This window comes from Lampris incognitus, chromosome 16, assembly GCF_029633865.1.
Source record: "Lampris incognitus isolate fLamInc1 chromosome 16, fLamInc1.hap2, whole genome shotgun sequence".
Lineage (NCBI taxonomy): Eukaryota > Metazoa > Chordata > Actinopteri > Lampriformes > Lampridae > Lampris > Lampris incognitus.
This window is the reverse complement of record NC_079226.1, coordinates 38,222,877-38,240,451: the sequence shown is the minus strand read 5'-3', so window position 1 is coordinate 38,240,451 and position 17,575 is coordinate 38,222,877. Positions and strand designations below refer to the sequence as shown.

Sequence of the window (17,575 nt, the reverse complement as noted above, 5' to 3'; positions counted from 1 at the left end):
GAGAAAGAAGAAGACGGAGAGAGAGAAAAGACGTGGGAGAAGAGAACAGTTTCCATCCATCCATCCATCCATCCATTATTCAAGCCACTTATCCCAGCTGGGGTCACGGGATGCTGGAGCCTATCCCAACAGTCATTGGGTGGCAGGCAAGGAGACACCCGGTACAGGCCGCCAGTCCATCACAGGGTAAACACACACACACACATTCACACCTAGGGACAATTTAGTACAGCTGATTCACCTGACCTACATGTCTTTGGACTGTGGGAGGAAACTGGAGAACCTGGAGGAAACCCACGCAGACACGGGGAGAACATGCAGACTCCACACAGAGGACGACCCAGGACGACCCCCAAGGTTGGACTACCTCAGGGCTCGAACCCAGGACCTTCTTGCTGTGACCACTAACCACTGCACCACCGTGGTGCCCCGAGAACAGTTTGCAGTAGTCAATAATCTATACTCTATATTCTCATCGGGAGAACAGTGCTTGGTAAATTCATTGAGACAGGAAACCGACCCGCCATCCAGTACAGGTAGTGAAGCACTCAACTTAAAGGCTAAGGCAACAGAATCAGATTCAACAGAATCCGATTGTCTGATGGCAGCAGGCAGGTTATTCCACAAGAACGGGGCCTGATAGGAAAAGGCCCTGCCACCAGCTGACTTCTTTTTAACTTTGGGAACACACAGGAGCTCTGTATTTTGAGAGTGGAGAGCTTGAGATGTAACGTACGGTTTAAAGAGATCAGACAGGTAAGATGGGGCAAGCTCATTTAGGATTTCATAAGTCAGCAGAAGCACCTTGAAGTCTGATCTAACATGGCTAGGAAGCCAACGGAGGGAGGCAAGAATTGGTGTAATATGGTCAAATTTTCTAGATTTAGTTAGGATTCTAGCAGCAGCATTCTGAACCATCTGAAGACCTTTAGTACTAGCATGTGGCAGACCTGAGAACACAACATTACACTAATCAAGTCTGGATGAAACAAATGCTTGTATTAGTCTCTGCGTCTGCCATGGACAGGGAAGACTGAATTTTAGCTATGTTACGTAACTGAAAAAAGGCAGTCTTGCTGATTTTTTTTTAATGTGCTTGTCAAAGGAAAGGTCTAGCGTTGTAGGTCCCAGGAAAGGCCAGAGGTCTTTAAAAAGTTTTGCTGGTAAAGGGTCAAGTGGGCAAGTAGTTGGTTTGGAAGCTGCCACAAGATTAGTCAAAGTATCAAGAGAGATGGTCTGTTAGCTGTAATAACAGGGACTCTCAGTGACTCATTGTATAGATGTGAATTTGGTAAGACAGGATCTGCAGGAGTAGCTGGAGTTGAAGAACTCATTTTGTTTATGATCTCATCAACCTTATTGCAGACAAAGTCTAGAAACTCATGGGCCGTGAATGGTGAGCAGCTAATAGACGGCTGCTGTAAGTGTAGATACAGTGTCAAAGAGAAATCTGGGGTTATTAAGCGAGAGCGATACGCTGCTTTTGCAGCAGATAAAGCACGCTTGTATTTCAATAAACACTCGTGCCAAGATAGGTAAAAAACTTGCAGTTTTGATTTTCGCCATTTATGTTCCAGTCTCCCGCAGGCCCGCTTAAGATCCCATGTCTCATCGTTAAACCAGGGTGTAGGCCTCTTCAGTTACCTAGCTACTAGTGAGATTTACTAGTGAGATTTTCAACAGAGTCGGTTACCACACAGAAAGGAGCCAAGACTTCAGGCAGCTGCTGGCCATATGCAGCTACAGTGGAGGGACCAATGTGGCGAGTGGCAATTAAGACTGTGCCGACATTAACTGGACCAGGCCAGTAATGCTTCAGATTTGATGAGAAAATGATCAGACACAGCAGATGTGGTTGGCGAGACAGTCAGATCAGAAACCGCTATCCTTTAGATAAAACCAAATCAAGGGTGTTACCACTGCAATGAGGCGACTCTCGAACAAACTGAGCGAACCCAAAAGTATCAACAAGCGCCAGAAAGAATTTACTTAGAGGATCAGCAGCCGTATTTAGATTAATATTTTAATATATATGAAAAAAAGTATTAATATTGAAATCACCAAGAATTAGAATCTCATCAGAATGAGTAACAAGACCTGAGACAAATTCTTCAAGAAACAGTAAGAGCCAGGAGGTCAGTAGAGTATCACAGTCTGGACTGACCCGAGTCTGTTCGTGGCTGAAGGACGTGGACTTGGAATACGATTTGAATTCAGATTCGAGTTTAGAAGTGAAATTGAAAATGGATTTAGACGTTAAGGCAACACCTCACTTTGTTTATTTACCCGAGCTACATGGGCGTATGTATAGGCGGATAGGGAAGCTTCATTTAAGGGAAGGAAAACATTTGGTTTCAGCCATGTTTCACATAACCCAATCATATCAAAACTATGTACAAGAATCAGATCATTCATTAGTAAGGCTTTGGTAGACAGTGATCTGATATTTATGAAACCAAATTTCAGCGTCTTGTGGAAGTGGTCAGTAGTAGGTAGAACTTTGGAGCTACCAATAGATGAAATATTAATTGGAATTAGACACCTTGTATTATTATTTGAGAATTTTGAAGACCAACACTGTGAACCATGTGTGGTCACACTTTTGATCACAATAGATGTTTGGTTCTGTAGATCATTAGGTAGACATTAGACTTCATTGCACATTTCACCACCAGTGGTAGGAATGATTTATTAGATTATTGTGATTCACTCATTTAGGAGAGGAGAGCTAGGGAGCAACAGGGTACCCCAGTAGAGTGAATGCCGTTCGCTTTCAGCAGGTGAGAGCGGCACCAGAAAGAAGGCCAGTTATCAACAAAGCCGAATCCCTGCTCATTACATTAACAAGTCAGCCAGTGGTTAATTGAGGGGAGCCTACTGTACATCTCATCATTACCCCTCACGGGTAAGGGACCAGAGACAATTAATCGATGCCGACACATCTTTCGGGCCAGCTCAAGTGTGCTGACTAGGCTGGCTTTTGTGATCTCTGATCGCTTCACCCTGGCATTATTGGTGCCGACGTGAATGACAGTGTTGCTGAGAGTGTGAGGATGGAGGTCCTGGCAAACGGTAAAAAGATTCCTCTGATCTCTGCAGGATCCTGTCTCTGCTGCAGCAGGAGGGTCTGAGACTGAGCGTGCAGCAGGTGGTGGTCCAACGGTGCTGTGAAACTCTGCCTGTGTGGGTCTCCTGTCCCGGCAGTCCTGAGAGAGAGGCTTGGAAGGGGAAAGAAGGGGAGGGGCCATTTGGCGTGGCCAGCTTGACCGCCCTGCTCCAACACCATGCCCAGGAGCACATGCAAACACTAGGGGAGGTTACAGAACCTCAGTCTGACCCCTGCTGGGAATCGGAGTCTACGCTGGAAGAGAGCTCTGTCACATCCGCTAACCTCTCCGGCTCGCTGCCTTACCTCTCATCCTCTTCCTCCACCACCTCAAACTCTTTCCCTCTCACGGCTTCAGCCTTGTCTTTCCTAAAGTCTCGCTCTGCTTTGCTAGCTGTCCTGGCATGTCTTAGTGCCTGCAAAGGAGAGTCTGCGCGGACACAGCAGTCGGGCTGGTCAGGATATTTCCGCAGCGGGAGGAAAGAAGCGGTCCTTGACATGGAGCAAATCTCCCGCGAAGGAGATGTCCTCCTGAAGTCATTTCCTATCCTCAGGGCCTACCTCCAGACCATGTCTGAGCCACTGCTGGTTACCCCGCTGGGCACTGGTGAGGAGGGCTCTGAGGGACTGGGGACAGCTCTCTGTGGGAAACCCCTGGTCAGTCTGCTGTTGTCGGGGCCTCAGGGAGACGTTGCTCAAGCTGTGGCTGCCGAGGCCTTCCAACAGGCTCTGGCCACCGGGGACCTGGGCCGAGCCCTGAGCCTGCTGGAGCTCTATGGGCAGGGCTGCAGCCAGGAGAGGGCGTTAAGAGACCGTCTGTTGGCTTGTGCTGCTCTGGAAGGTGAGACATACTGGTAAAAATGTTGGGATTGAAAAGCGGCTCGTGAAAGTTTGAGGTGTTTTGACGATACATACATGCTTAAATAATGAAGTCAGAAATAACGGATAAATCAGATCGCTTTTTTTTCCTGTTAAGAAAAAGAAAATGACAGATTCTCGGGTCTCTTCAAGGATAATTTCCAACTGATTTCAGTGTTTTCTTGACTTGTGTCCTCTGTGTAATGATCTGTATTCAGGTGGAGATGAGGGCATAGGGCAGTTGTTTAGGGTGCAGGACGCGACCCTGCGAGCTCGTGTCACACTTCAGGCGCTGGAGCACTGGCCTCTGTCCGCCTGTCTGGAACTGCTCGAGTTCTGCCTCAACGATCCCGACACGGAGGCCTCGATGAAGACGGACCTGGAGCTCCAGAAGAAAGAACTGGATATCTATCGCTGGGTAATGCATGCGATAAGAAGAGAATTACTTTGGTATCCATGTCACGAAGCCTAGAAAGAAAGTTGAGGTGTCCCATTACAGCGGGAACACACCCTCTCAACAGCAGTATACAAGAGGCACTCAACACAAGAGATGACACCAATACTGATAGAAACTAACTATTACGTTACGTTACAGTCATTTAGCCGACGCTTTTATCCAAAGTGGCTTACAATAAGTGCATTTAACGTTGTAATTATCATTGTTATAATAGTTTGTACAGACTACTTGTGTACTTTATCCTGCCCCCAGTAAGCTGTCCTTGTACAGCTTTTCAATTCAGTGTAGGTCTTACCTTTCCTTTTGTTCATTATGGAGTTTTTATGCTCAATTTTGGTCGTCTGTGCACAATTTGTGTCTCGTGTTTGATTCAGAATATCGCACAAATGGCTTTATAGTGTGATCCTACGCTTGAGTTATGCAATTCGAGTTTCAAGTTACAACATGCTGGTTCATCTGGCGTTGGTTTGTTTTTTCCACAGATGTTGAACTTGCAGCCTCCTTTGCCTTGGGCTACATGGCAGGCGCTGAGGACCGAGTCTCAGAGGAGCCCCGAGTCTCTCTTCTCCATGATGTTGGAGGCAAGGGTAGGTGCAGCATTGCCTTACATAGACAACAATGGCTGGATGTCATAAATCCTACATTACAGGTTGGTTTCCATGACAACAACCAACACACAGTTTTGATTCGTGTGCAGGCTGTTGGCTGGTGTGGTACTATTGTATATTATTCGCTACTGCCGCCATTTTTGTCTTCAATTCTGCAGTGTCACGTCTCATCTACGATGCCCCCTTGAACCATTTTCCAAATCTGTGATTAGATGTCAACTTTTGAGATGGACCTGGCTCTTTTAAATACCTCAAGCGAGAGGGGTCTAACTCCTATCTCTGGAGAAAGATCAATGTGGGCAACCTCGGGAATATACGTCTGTAGGTTCATAACCTGAATCTGTGTCTTTTTTTTTCCCCAGCCAAGTTTCTTTGCTCATGCAAGAAATGTGGTTCGATGGATTGCTTTGCATGAAATGCTTGGGAGCTAATACAAACTCATAAAGTAGAATATCTAAGCAGGTATGGGAACAGTGTTGGGAGGGTTACTTTTAAAATGTATTCTGCTACAGATTACAGAATACATGTCATCAAATGTAATTTGTAACGCATTCCGTTAGATTACTCAGTGTGAGTAACGTATTCTAAATACTTTGGATTACTTTAGTATTTTCTTACATTTTGTGTAACAGTATATGCAGCATTCACACAATACTACTTACTTGAGTAGACTGTTCTGTCTCTTCTGCTGTAGCAACTGGCTGACTGCATCGAAGTCACCTTAAATATATATTAACAAAGGCTAGGAGAGTATGTAAACACAAAAGATCTATGATTTTTTATCTGGTTTAAAAAAAAAGAAGAGAACTTTTCCATGTCCTTTTAAGTAATCCATTAATTTCAAGAATGTAACTGTAATCTGAATACCATACATTTAAATTGTAACTGTATTTGAATACAGTTACTCATATTTTGTATTCTAAATCCGCAACGCCGTCACATGTATTGTGTTACTCCCCAACACTGTATGGGGAGAAGAGGCATTAGTGGAATGGTAGGTAATGACGACTCCTTACGTCTCCTCTTTCATAGACTGTCAACATGACATTCCTGCTGGCCATTGCTCGTTCCTCAGCAGGCAGAGGCAGGCTCGGTCGTACATGATGTGGCTGCGGCACAGCTGTACAGGCGTTACAAGAGCAACTCGGTGATCAGTTTAAGTTTAATTATATTTTACGACGTAAAATTCTGCCAAATCACTTTGCGGATTGACAAGATCAGGAATGACGTACCAGATCGGTCGAGGCCCGGGTTAACAACGTAACAACGACCGCCGTTGGTGCTGTTCCCTCACAGGGTACTGATGGAAACTACAGTGCATCCGGAAAATAGTCACACCCCTTCACTTTCCCCACATTTTCTTACGTTACAGCCTTATCCCAAAATGGATTAAATTCTGCATATGTTTGGAGTCAGTGGCGTGCTCAGTCCTCTCTGTAGTTAAATAATGTATTTGTTGGGTGCTCTTTGGTCCAAGGTCAGTAGTTTCAGATGAGAAAAAGAGAACAAATCTCTCTGACCAAGGCACTCCGTGTAATTAAAAATGTCTTTATTGAAACTTAGACATATCCAAAAAGGACCTAAAAATGCCCACGCGTAGCGGCTCGGGCCTTCTTCAGGGCGTAGTGAGACAAAACAGGAGTGAACGGGTTTTTGTGCAGGCACAGAGCACAGGTGTTAGTTGCTTGATCGGATCTGAAGCAACCAATTACTAAGACCCGCCCCTCACACAGATCCTAGAGAGCAATCACATGCCAAACACAGTTCATTGTAAAAAGAAAGCAAAAACACAGATTAAATGTACACACACCCACAACTATATCACAATGAAGGTACATGTTCACAGTGAGTCACTGTGAACATGTGCTTTTGCTTTCTTTTTGCTGGAGCAGCAACCGGGACGGCTCGGAAGAGTGGGATAACTGACTGGATACAATTGGGGAGGGGAAAAAAGGGGGGGGGACACATCTAAATGCATATTTGCACATCTAAAAACACAAATAAATGCTCATTTGGATTAATGAATCCATTAGGAAGCGTGCTTTTGCTGGGTATCTATGAGGTCAGTATCTCCACAATCAGTGTGGAGAGTGTTTAGTATGTTCAGTATGAGGACTTTGACTTGGTGTGGGAGGTCATTTCCACGCCGTAGTATATTACTAAACGTGGAATCATGGTCGTTTACTGCCTTGTTTTGCAGGAGTTTGCCCTGTGCGCACAGTGGGTGAAGCTGTACCCTGTGTCTGACCAGCTGAGGTTGCAGCTTCAGACAGAACACCTGCTTCATCTGCTGGACAAGGGACAGACAGAGGAGGCTCTGCAGGTCTGGTCCACACTCCCTTCTACTAGTTCCACTGTGATAGTTTTGCAATATTTGAAATGGTAATAATGACCGTAATGTGGGCATCTGCTGTGGAAGGCACAGAGGGACACTGCTGTCTAGGTCCACCCACTCCCTTTGGAAAGCAGAGAAGAAGAAAAAGGGACATCAGTAAAAATGCTATTAAACCAGTACAAAGCAAAAATTCAAGTGTAACACTGACCAGTAAAACCACACATAATCCAGTCAAAGGCTGTCCCTAATAGGAATATTTTCTATTATCTTTTAAAAAGGTTTTAATATTCCTTTAAAGTCACTATATACCGACACTGCCGCAGGTATGAATGTTTGAAATTCACCTGAGCAAGGGCATTTTTAAAGCTTATTTATTCTAGGTGTGCCAATGTTTATTTCTCTCAGATTTTATTATTATTGTTATTTTTATTTTATTTTTTACATTTAACTTTTCTAAATCTGTTTAGCTGCTTGAGGGCCTTTCAGATTTCTCTGTGGGCCTAGAGGTTTGCGAGCGCGCTCTGGATCGGCGGCCTGGATTGGCCGCCTGTCACTTCCTGGCTGATTACCTCACGCTGCACTTCCAGAGCCAGGTCTCCCCAGCCCGGAGACGCCACATTCACGCTCTTCATCTGGGCTCCAAGGTCAGTAAGTCTTGGACAAGCACTGGTGCCGGTTTCTGCCAGTGGCGGGAGCATGTCAGTTAGTAGTGGCAGAAGTAGCTGCTGCTGCAGTACTTGTAGCAGTAGACATGATGTTTATTAGAAACTGTAGTACAAGCGGTAGTGTTGTTAACAGTACTGCTAGTAGTGGTGGTTGTAGAAGTACCAAATGTGCCAGCAGAAGCGGTATTTACAGCAGTGACCAGGCCTGATGGTTATAAAGACTGTCATGGGTTTGTTGTGATCTGCTGAAGGGTCTTTGGGCAGCGACTGAAACCTCAACTGTTCTGGGTTAAGAGTATCAACTTAATACGCCATAGTAAACGACTGTCTACATTTGACTATCAACTCGTCTAAGCTACCGAGCACTTGAATAGAACGACCGGGATTTCACTCCTACCTAAAATGACCATGGACGGTCAAAATGACTGCCGGTTTTTAAACTCTATATTCGGTCAAGATAAATACCCAGTTGAGATATTAATGCGTTACATATGTTAGTATGTCTGTTATGAAACTAACTGACACCAAAATTAACATTTTAACAACTTTAATACTGTTTTTCAAACAATTTAAAATGGCGGCTCTCCAACGCCTGTAAACACTGCAGCACCTCGGGGGTAGTCATGGTGTGTCTGTAGCGGCGTCTGTAACCTGACATGTTGGCAATAATCAGAAATCAAGTTTAGACTATTTCTCTGTACTGGAGAACGCTACTGTGTTTCTAGGACAGAGCAACGAACTTCACGAAGGAAATGACGCGACCAACACACGTCATAAATACTGACATGACCCACACGAACCATGCGCAAATGACGTGCGGTCATTTTGACCGCTCATGGTCGTTTTAGGTAGATCTTATCATAACTTTTTTTTGTGCAATTGATCTAATTTTAATGCAAATATATGCAATTTTAGGAGCATTCAGTGAGCGGCAGGTCTGTATTGTAGTGAATTTGGGGAGGGGGGGGCAACCACAGGAGCGGCCGGGACGCGAACCCGTATACGCTGGAGACATCGCTGACCGCTGGACTAGAGGGTCAGACCTGTCAGCCAGCGGCCAACCTGTCTACTTATCCATGCACGTTACAATAGCTTTTTTTCTCTCCCACAGTTTTTAAGATTTGGAAATCCAAAACAGCCATAATGGCCGGCTTGGTCGTTGTCGTGTTAATTAATATAATTAAGTTGACAAAGGAACCATCATGTCAGTATACGGAGGAGTTAAGGTTAGTCCAGGAGATGGTTATAGAAAACTTAATTTTCATAAAGAAACATAGAAAAACAAGCCTTTGTGATCAAGGCCTTCTGTGTTTGGAGTGATCCAAAACTCCAGGACATGGATTTGAAATACGCTGAGGGGAGAAAGGTGGTATATTGATAATTGTTGTTGCTTTGTTTAAGATGATTGTTGTAAGATGATGCCACTGTTTATTTCTGTTGGTCGTGTCTTTCCGTTTGTCTTTCATTTTCTCTTTCTTTTATCTATGTTATTTTTCTCTTGTATGACTTTGTTCCTTCCTCTAAATGTGTTTCCTAGAAGGATCCGTGTCTTTCTCTCCGCAGCAGGATTTGCTGCAGATAACTTGGCCTGGTCATAACCACTAAAAGACATCCTCGATGTCAACACCCTTAATCTGAATAAATATAGACTAAACGAATAAGACCACGGCGGATCAGATTCTCTTTCATAAATCTGTTTATGCGTTCAGTGATCAAGATTTCCCAACATCTTGCCCAATTTCACCCCCCCCCCCAGGTACTAAAAGGAATCATCTTATCTTCAGACATCATTTGGTTGCGTGCCTGATCTTGTGTAATCTATGACCTCTTTTTAAGTCTTTTGACGTGTACTATTAAAATCCCCACCCTGCCAGCCCGCTACAACCCAGGCAGACACGGGCGAATAGGGAACTATAATCAGAACATGCAAGGAACCCGTTTCCGTCATACTTGGGCCGTCTCCGAGGCAGATCTCCCCACTTAATGAGAGGATATGCGGCATACTGTAAGATAACCACACCAGCGCCGCAGGAGAACCAACACCGCTATTATTTACAGCCAATAACAGACGGCGCTTACATGCCGAAATGTTTTCCAGCGATGAAGCGGCAGAGCAGAGTAACTGGTGACTATCGTTAGCTCTTGGCTACTGATAGAGAATGACCGACTGTTTAGCTTCAGGGATGTAGCGTCGCGATTACCCCGGTCCAAGCACCCAGAGCCCTAAATGGGCAGTAGATACCATCATAGACACGCTCTTTCTCGTTTTAAATGAAATCGTCAGCTGTGGGTTTCTTTATTGAGAGGAACACTGAGCTTAGTATAACACTGGGAATAATGCTCTGGGCGGCACGGTGGTGCAGTGGTTAGCGTGGTGGCCTCAGAGCAAGAAGGTCCTGGGTTCGAACGCCAGGGTTGTCCAACCTCGGGGGTCGTCCCGGGTCGTCCTCTGTGTGGAGTTTGCATGTTCTCCCCCGTGTCTGCGTGGGTTTCCTCCGGGTGCTGTGGTTTCCTCCCACAGTCCAAAGACCTGTAGGTCAGGTGGATCGGCCATATTAAATGGTCCCTAATGTGTCGGCCCTGTGATGTGCCTGGCGGCCCGTCCAGGGTGTCTCCCCGCCTGCTGCCCAGTGACTGCTGGGATAGTCTCCAGCTATCCCACGACTCCAATTGGGATAAGCGGCTTGGATAACAGATGGCATGGATAATGCCCTGTTAGTGCTTAAATAGTAATAAAGAGTTTTCTTACTAATTTTCCATTGCCGTTCTTGTATACTGTAGCTATTCCAAAAGCTGTGCTGTGTTTACGTACGAGTCAGCCTGAATGATTATAGGGGCCTTAAGCTATAGGACAGGAGCTATTTTGCACCCTAGAAAAAAATACCGTGCGCTATAAAACTATGGACTGCAGCAAACCAAATGGAGAAAGAATAGCTTGGATTTTTATCATGCCACCATCATTAGACCTACTGGCAGTATGGGAGACCACATTAGGGTACAAGGTCTGTCTTTAAATACTACCTGAAGTCCAGTCAAAGTGTATGGATTTTTAAAATGGAAAAACCAGTTGGAACCCTGCCTCATTTGACCCTTTTTGAATGACACTGAAAGTGTTTTAATTGCTCAGGTGCTGCTGACTCTGCCCCCGGTGGCCAGGCAGGACTATTTCGCCCTGCTGTCGGAGCCCCTGCTCATGCTTGAGCAGCTGCTGATGAACTTGAAGGTGGACTGGACTGACGTGGCGGTGCGGACCCTGCAGAGCCTGCTGGTGGGTCAGGAGGCCGGCTTTGGCTTGGAAGATGTGGATAAACTTCTGTCAGCCTACGCCTGCAAGGCCCTCGACTTCCCCTACGCGCCCCGAGAGAAGTCTCGATCTGGTTAGTACCGAGTGACTCCAGAAACAAATAGACTGGCTGCGTCTCCGTCATGATATTTTCAAGATGGATGTGGCGATTAAGAAAAGCTGAATGAAAACGTCAAAGTTGGAGAGACTCCAAATGCCACACAAAAAAGTTTTTACAGCACCTTGGGGCAGCAAACCATGGAAAAGAGGTTATGCAATAAATAGCGATAGAAGTAAAACATGTTAATTTCTCCAGTCCTTGTAAAGAAATCTCTCAAGTCTGTTATTCCTCGTGTGTTTTTGATGATGGGGTTTCTTCGGTGGAGGAAGGGCGGCTTCAGCCGAACGCTTCGAAGTAACTGCCATCTCGCTTTTTGTGTGGGAGGTCACTCTGTCTCTTTATCCGTTTTTCCAAAACAAAGAACAGAGAAGCTCGAATCACAACACACACAGAGGGAGTGTGATGCCATATTCTCATGTTTGTTGCTGTACTAAATCAGTAATGCTAAATCTCATATACACAGAACCTTTAAACACACACATTTAAATCATGCTCATGTTCTCGTGCTGGGTTTCTATCATGCAAGCACTGGATTTAAGTCAAGTCGGTTTTATTTGTGTAGCCCAATATCACAAATTACAAATTTTCCTCAGGGGGCTTTACAGCAACACAACATCCTGTCCTTAGACCCTCGCATCAGATAAGGATCAACTCCCTAAAAAAACCCTTTAACGGAGAAAAAATAGGAAGAAACCTCAGGGGGAGCAACAGAGGAGGGATCTCTCTCCCGGGACTGACAACGTGCAATGGATGTCGTGTTTAGACATGTTACACAACACAGCATTGAAAGAGGATAACGGCGTTAACACAAAAGCAGATAGAGGTTCAGACTTACTTTAATCGTAAATCAGTGTCGCTCCGGCAACAAGACTCGCGGGGGGCTGCCGGTGGCCCATTTTGGTCAAACGCTTAGTTTGTTATCGCCATACCGCACTGTAAATAATGAATAAAAGTTGAGATCAATGAAAAACTGTGACATGAAATGTTCAGCCCACTGTTTTGGGGGACTCATGAGCAAAAGTGTTATGTCTGATGGTGTGACTGTTTATTCCCCCAGACTCAGTGATCAGCCTACAAGAAGCACTGTTGCATTGCCCTGCTCAGGAAAGCAGCTCCTCATCCCCGAGCCTGGTTGAGTCTCCTCCGTCCTCTGCAGGTGGGATTGAATTCACCTCGGTTAACGGACAGTACCTCTCACAGACTGATAGACCTCTGTTGCTATGGGGTTGGCCTTAGTCGGTAAAAAGAAGAGTCCACAGACCTCGAACTCCATGCATGAGTGATCAAATGATGCATAACGGAGGTAATGAGCCACTCGCAGTATCACTGTACCAGCGGTGTGTACTGAGACTTGCAAGACAGGGTTTATATTTATGTTTTGCCAAACAGAATTAAAAAACACTGAAGAGTACAAACTGAAGGAGAAACAGTGTTGCAGGAGAGGAAAGAAACCCCGGTGGGCTTGTAAGGGTCCTCATTCAAAATAAATAACATTATGCAACTTAAGGCATCCGGGTATCATAGCGGTCTGTTCCGTTGCCTACCAACATGGGATCACCGGTGTATGGGAAGAGGCATGTGGTAGTCTGCAGACCCTCCCCGGATCGGCAGAGGGGGTGGAGCAGCGACCGGGACGGCTCGGAAGAGTGGGGTAATTGGCCAAGTTCAATGGGAGGGAAAAAGGGGGGAGGGAGGAAATTGTGCAACTCATACAATCAACCAGGTAAAATAAATAAAAATCAGTTATCAGTCAATCAATCAGATTTTATTTGTATAGCACTTTTCATACAAACAAATGCAACACAAAGTGCTTCACACAATAAAACAATGAAATCAATAACCCCCCCACACACACACACACACACACACAATAAATAAATAAAAGTACAGGCAAATTTTATAAAAATACAGGCAAGTTTAAAACTGAGTTAGTAAAAGTGCCATAAACACTAATTGATTAAAAGTAACAGAGCAGAATATATAAAGATAGCAAAATATGGAACCAGTTATGTTTCCTTTTTATCACTTATGCATGCAGCGCTGAGTTCTACTTCTTGTCGACGGAGGCCAACTCCTCATAAACAAACAAAAAAAAAATTCATACCCTGCACCACTACTCAGTGTGCTCATTGTATTTTTGAACTTTGGGGTGGTTTTCTTTAAAATGGCATTTGCATTATTTAAAATGAAACCAACCCAACAGACGTCCGTTTTGACGGGGTGTCACCTCCTTTAGGTGGGGTTGCTGCTCGGCGGAAGGACGTGAACATAATTATATCGTCAAAAGAAGAGAAAAGCAGCTGATTGACGTCTATTATTTCTGTTTTTTCCCCACCTGTGATTGCTCGCAGGCAGCACACCGTCGCACACCCACTCCTCGACCAGCACGGAGAGGGAGCGGGACCGGGGGTCCATGGGCAGAAGAGGCCGCCTGCCCGGTCAGTTCCAGCCTCCGGAGAACCCCCCTGCTCGCAAGGACTGGATCCCTGACGGCCAGCAGGATGTCTGCATGGTGTGCCGCCGCGAGAGATTCACCATGGTGAGAGGGCAGACAGTGTGTGGGGGGGGGGGGGGGGGCGTCGTTGCTCCGACAGCTTGAGGAGAGGTAGTGGCTCGCATACGAAAACATTTCGGAGGAGTTAGGACACCTGCATGGTGTCACAGATAATCATATATTTGTCCTACATTTATCCGTCTCCATCTTATGCAACAGTGAAACCATTCACCACTACATGAGATAGAGGAACATTCCTTTTAAAGCGACCAACCTTGGGGGGGGGGGGGTCATCCCAGGTCGTCCTCCGCGTGGAGTTTGCATGTTCTCCCCGTGTCTGTGGTGGGTTTTCTCCGGGTGCTCCGGTTTCCCCCACCATAAAAAAGACACGCATGTTAGGGTTAGTCATCCTGTCTGTGCCCCTGAGCAAGGCATGGCAAGGCGAACTGGAGTTGGTCCCTGGGTGCAGCACGGCGGCTGCCCCCCTGCTCCTAGCTATGCAGCTAGGATGGGTTAAATGCAGAGTGTAATTTCCCTACAGGGATCAATAAAGTATCACAAAAAAAAATCAAATTTTTAAAAAAATTTCTAGTAATTTAGCGAATGAGGCGTGACCGTTTCTTCCTGCAAAGGAATTGATGCTCACTACAAGCTATGGTGTAAATTAACGTAGGATTTTGGGTTTTTTTTGTTTCTCCAGCAATGAACCACATGCATTTTGCTGCAGCCCACACCACCGACAAGCTATTGCTGAAGAAAGAACGTGTGAAATCCCATTATTTCTTATCTTGCCTCGTGGCGAGCATCATTTCCCGTGCACCAATAACGGATCAGGTCTTTTTCAGTGGTACCATTTGAGGTGATGGTGGTTGAATTCAGTGGCGTATTGAAGCATTGGTTCTCAACCTGGGGGTCGCTAGATAATTTCCGGGGGGTCGCCAGATGGTTGTGGAGAAAAGAAGCATGAAACCGTCCAGACCCACGGTGCGCACGATGCGAAAAAATAGGTGTATTGTCTCTTTAATTGCTGCGCCGTCGCAGTATAAGAGACGGCGTGCTCTGCGCTGGCCCTCAGTATACTTCAAGACTTCTCTGAGAGAGCGACGTTAGAGACTGTACAGTACTAAACGTCCGCACATTTAGTCGATGCTAATAATCATTCTTCGTATCGGGATCAGCGTGGCGGAAGATCCGCGGCGCTGCGGGAAGAATAGAATAACACTTTAGATTTGGGAATGGTTTTTACATTAGATTCCCTTTACCAGTGATATAATTTGCCTTGGAATAGATTTTATTGGCGTCCAGGTAGCATAGTTGTCTACTCCCTTGCCGACCAACACAGGGATCGCTGGTTCAAATCCCCGTGTTACCTCCGGCTTGGTTGGGCGTCCCTACAAACACAATTGGCCGTGTCTGTGGGTGGGAAGCCGGATATGGGTATGTGTCCTGGTCGCTGCACTAGCGCCTCCTCTGGTCGGCCGGGGCGCCTGTTCGGGGGGGGGGACTGGGGGTAATAGCGTGATCCTCCCATGTGCTACGTCCCCCTGGTGAAACTCCTCACTGTCAGGTGAAAAGAAGCGGCTGGCGACTCCACATGTATGGGGGGAGGCACGTGGTAGTCTGCAGCCTTCCCCGGATCGGCAGAGGCGGTGGAGCAGAGACCGGGACAGCTCGGAAGAGTGGGGTAATTGGCCGGATACAATGGGGGAGAAAAGGGGGGAAGCCCCCCCCCCCCCAAAAAAAAGCAGGATCCAGGAAAGGCCTAGTCTTTTAGGAGCAAAGATGGGCCGAAGATCACCAGTTCACCAACAAATGCATGAGAAAATGATTGAAACGTTTAAAAACAGTGTTCCTCAGCGAACAGGAAGGGATTGCGTAACATGATTAAAAGGTTCAAGGAATCTGGAGGAATTTCAGTGCGTAAAGGGCAAGGGCACAAGCCTCAGCTGAATAGCTGTGCCCTCCGGTCCGTCAGACGGCAGTGCATCAAGAACCGTCATCCATCTATGAGCCATTTCACTGCATGGGCTCAGGATTACTTTGGCTGACCTTTGCCAAGCACGACAGTATGTAGTTACATCCACAACTGCCAGTTAAAAGTCAAGTCAGCTTTATCTGTATAGCCCAGTATCACAAATTAGCCTCAAGGAGCTTTACAGCAACACAACATCCTGTCCTTAGATCCTCTTATCGGATAAGGAACAACTCCTTAAAACAACCCCTTTAACAGGGAGAGAAAATAGGAAGAAACCTCAGGGAGAGCAACAGAGGAGGGCGCTCTCTCCAAAGACGGACAGCGTGCCATGGATGTTGCGTTTACACAACACAACATGGAAAGAGGATAACAGGATTCTAATGGACTTATAAGATATATGAAGAATATGATGAAGAGGAAGCCAGGCAGTGTCCAGACGCCACCGGACCAGCGCAGGACCTGAGCCATGTGACCACCATCACCATGTAGACAAAATATTAGTAACACACTGGTGTGAGAGAAGGATATAACATTAAAACAGGACGACAAAATTATATGGATTTATAAAATATAAATAGGAAATGTGATGAAGAGGATGCCGAGCAGCTTTCAGGTGGTGACCACCATCACCATGGAGACCTGGGAGGAGGACAGACTGCACGCCACACAAGGGAGACTCACATCACACCATTCATACACACAGAAGAAGAGAAAGAGAAGACATCATTCTGTAATCTATACTGTATAATCTATACTCTATAACCTATACTCTATAATCTATACTCTATAATCTGTGCTCTATAATCTATACTCTATAATCTGTACTCTATCATCTATACTCTATAATCTATACTCTATAATCTGTGCTCTATAATCTATACTCTATAACCTATACTCTATACTCTATAACCTATAATCTATACTCTATAATCTGTACTCTATAATCTATACTCTATAATCTATACTGTATAATCTGTACTCTATAATCTATAACCTATACTCTATAATCTGTACTCTACAATCTGTGCTCTATAATCTATATACTCTATAACCTATACTCTATAACCTATAATCTATACTCTATAATCTGTGCTCTATAATCTGTGTTCTATAATCTATACTCTATAATCTGTACTCTATAATCTGTACTCTATAATCTGTACTCTATAATCTATACTCTATAATCCATACACTATAATCTCATCGTCAGAACAGTGGCTGGTAAATTCACAGAGACAGAAGACCAACCCACCATGCAGGACAGGTTGTGAAGCACTCAATTTAAAGGCAACTAACTGTAGGCACACAATTGACTGTGTGTGCGGGTGGGAAGCCGGATGTTGGTATGTGTCCTGGGCGCTGTGTTAGCGTCTCCTGTGGTCAGTCGGGGCACCTGTTCGGGGGGGAGGGGGAACTGGGGGAATAGCGTGAGCCGTACACGCGCTACGTCCCCCTGGTGAAACTCCTCACTGTCAGGTGAAAAGAAGCGGCTGGCGACTCCACATGTATGGGAGGAGACGTGGTAGTCTGCAGCCCTCCCCGGATCAGCAAAGGGGGGTGGAGCAGCGACCGAGATGGAAGAGTTGGGTAATTGGCCAAATACAATTGGGGAGAAAAAGGGGAAAAAATCCCCCCCAAAAACAGAGAAATGGACACTGTGTTCTCTGGACCCA

General features: G+C 45.6%; 1 protein-coding gene across 1 annotated transcript in view; it reads left to right on the top strand.

The window, feature by feature from the left end:
• zfyve26 (zinc finger, FYVE domain containing 26) overlaps positions 1-17,575 on the top strand; it is a 66,296-nt gene that overhangs the window by 29,671 nt on the left and 19,050 nt on the right. The window contains exons 21-28 of the mRNA XM_056295783.1: positions 3,100-3,947; positions 4,183-4,382; positions 4,904-5,008; positions 7,230-7,352; positions 7,832-8,008; positions 11,157-11,406; positions 12,491-12,589; positions 13,785-13,972. Coding sequence (XP_056151758.1) covers positions 3,100-3,947; positions 4,183-4,382; positions 4,904-5,008; positions 7,230-7,352; positions 7,832-8,008; positions 11,157-11,406; positions 12,491-12,589; positions 13,785-13,972 — 1,990 coding nt within the window. The remainder of the gene's footprint in view (positions 1-3,099; positions 3,948-4,182; positions 4,383-4,903; positions 5,009-7,229; positions 7,353-7,831; positions 8,009-11,156; positions 11,407-12,490; positions 12,590-13,784; positions 13,973-17,575) is intronic.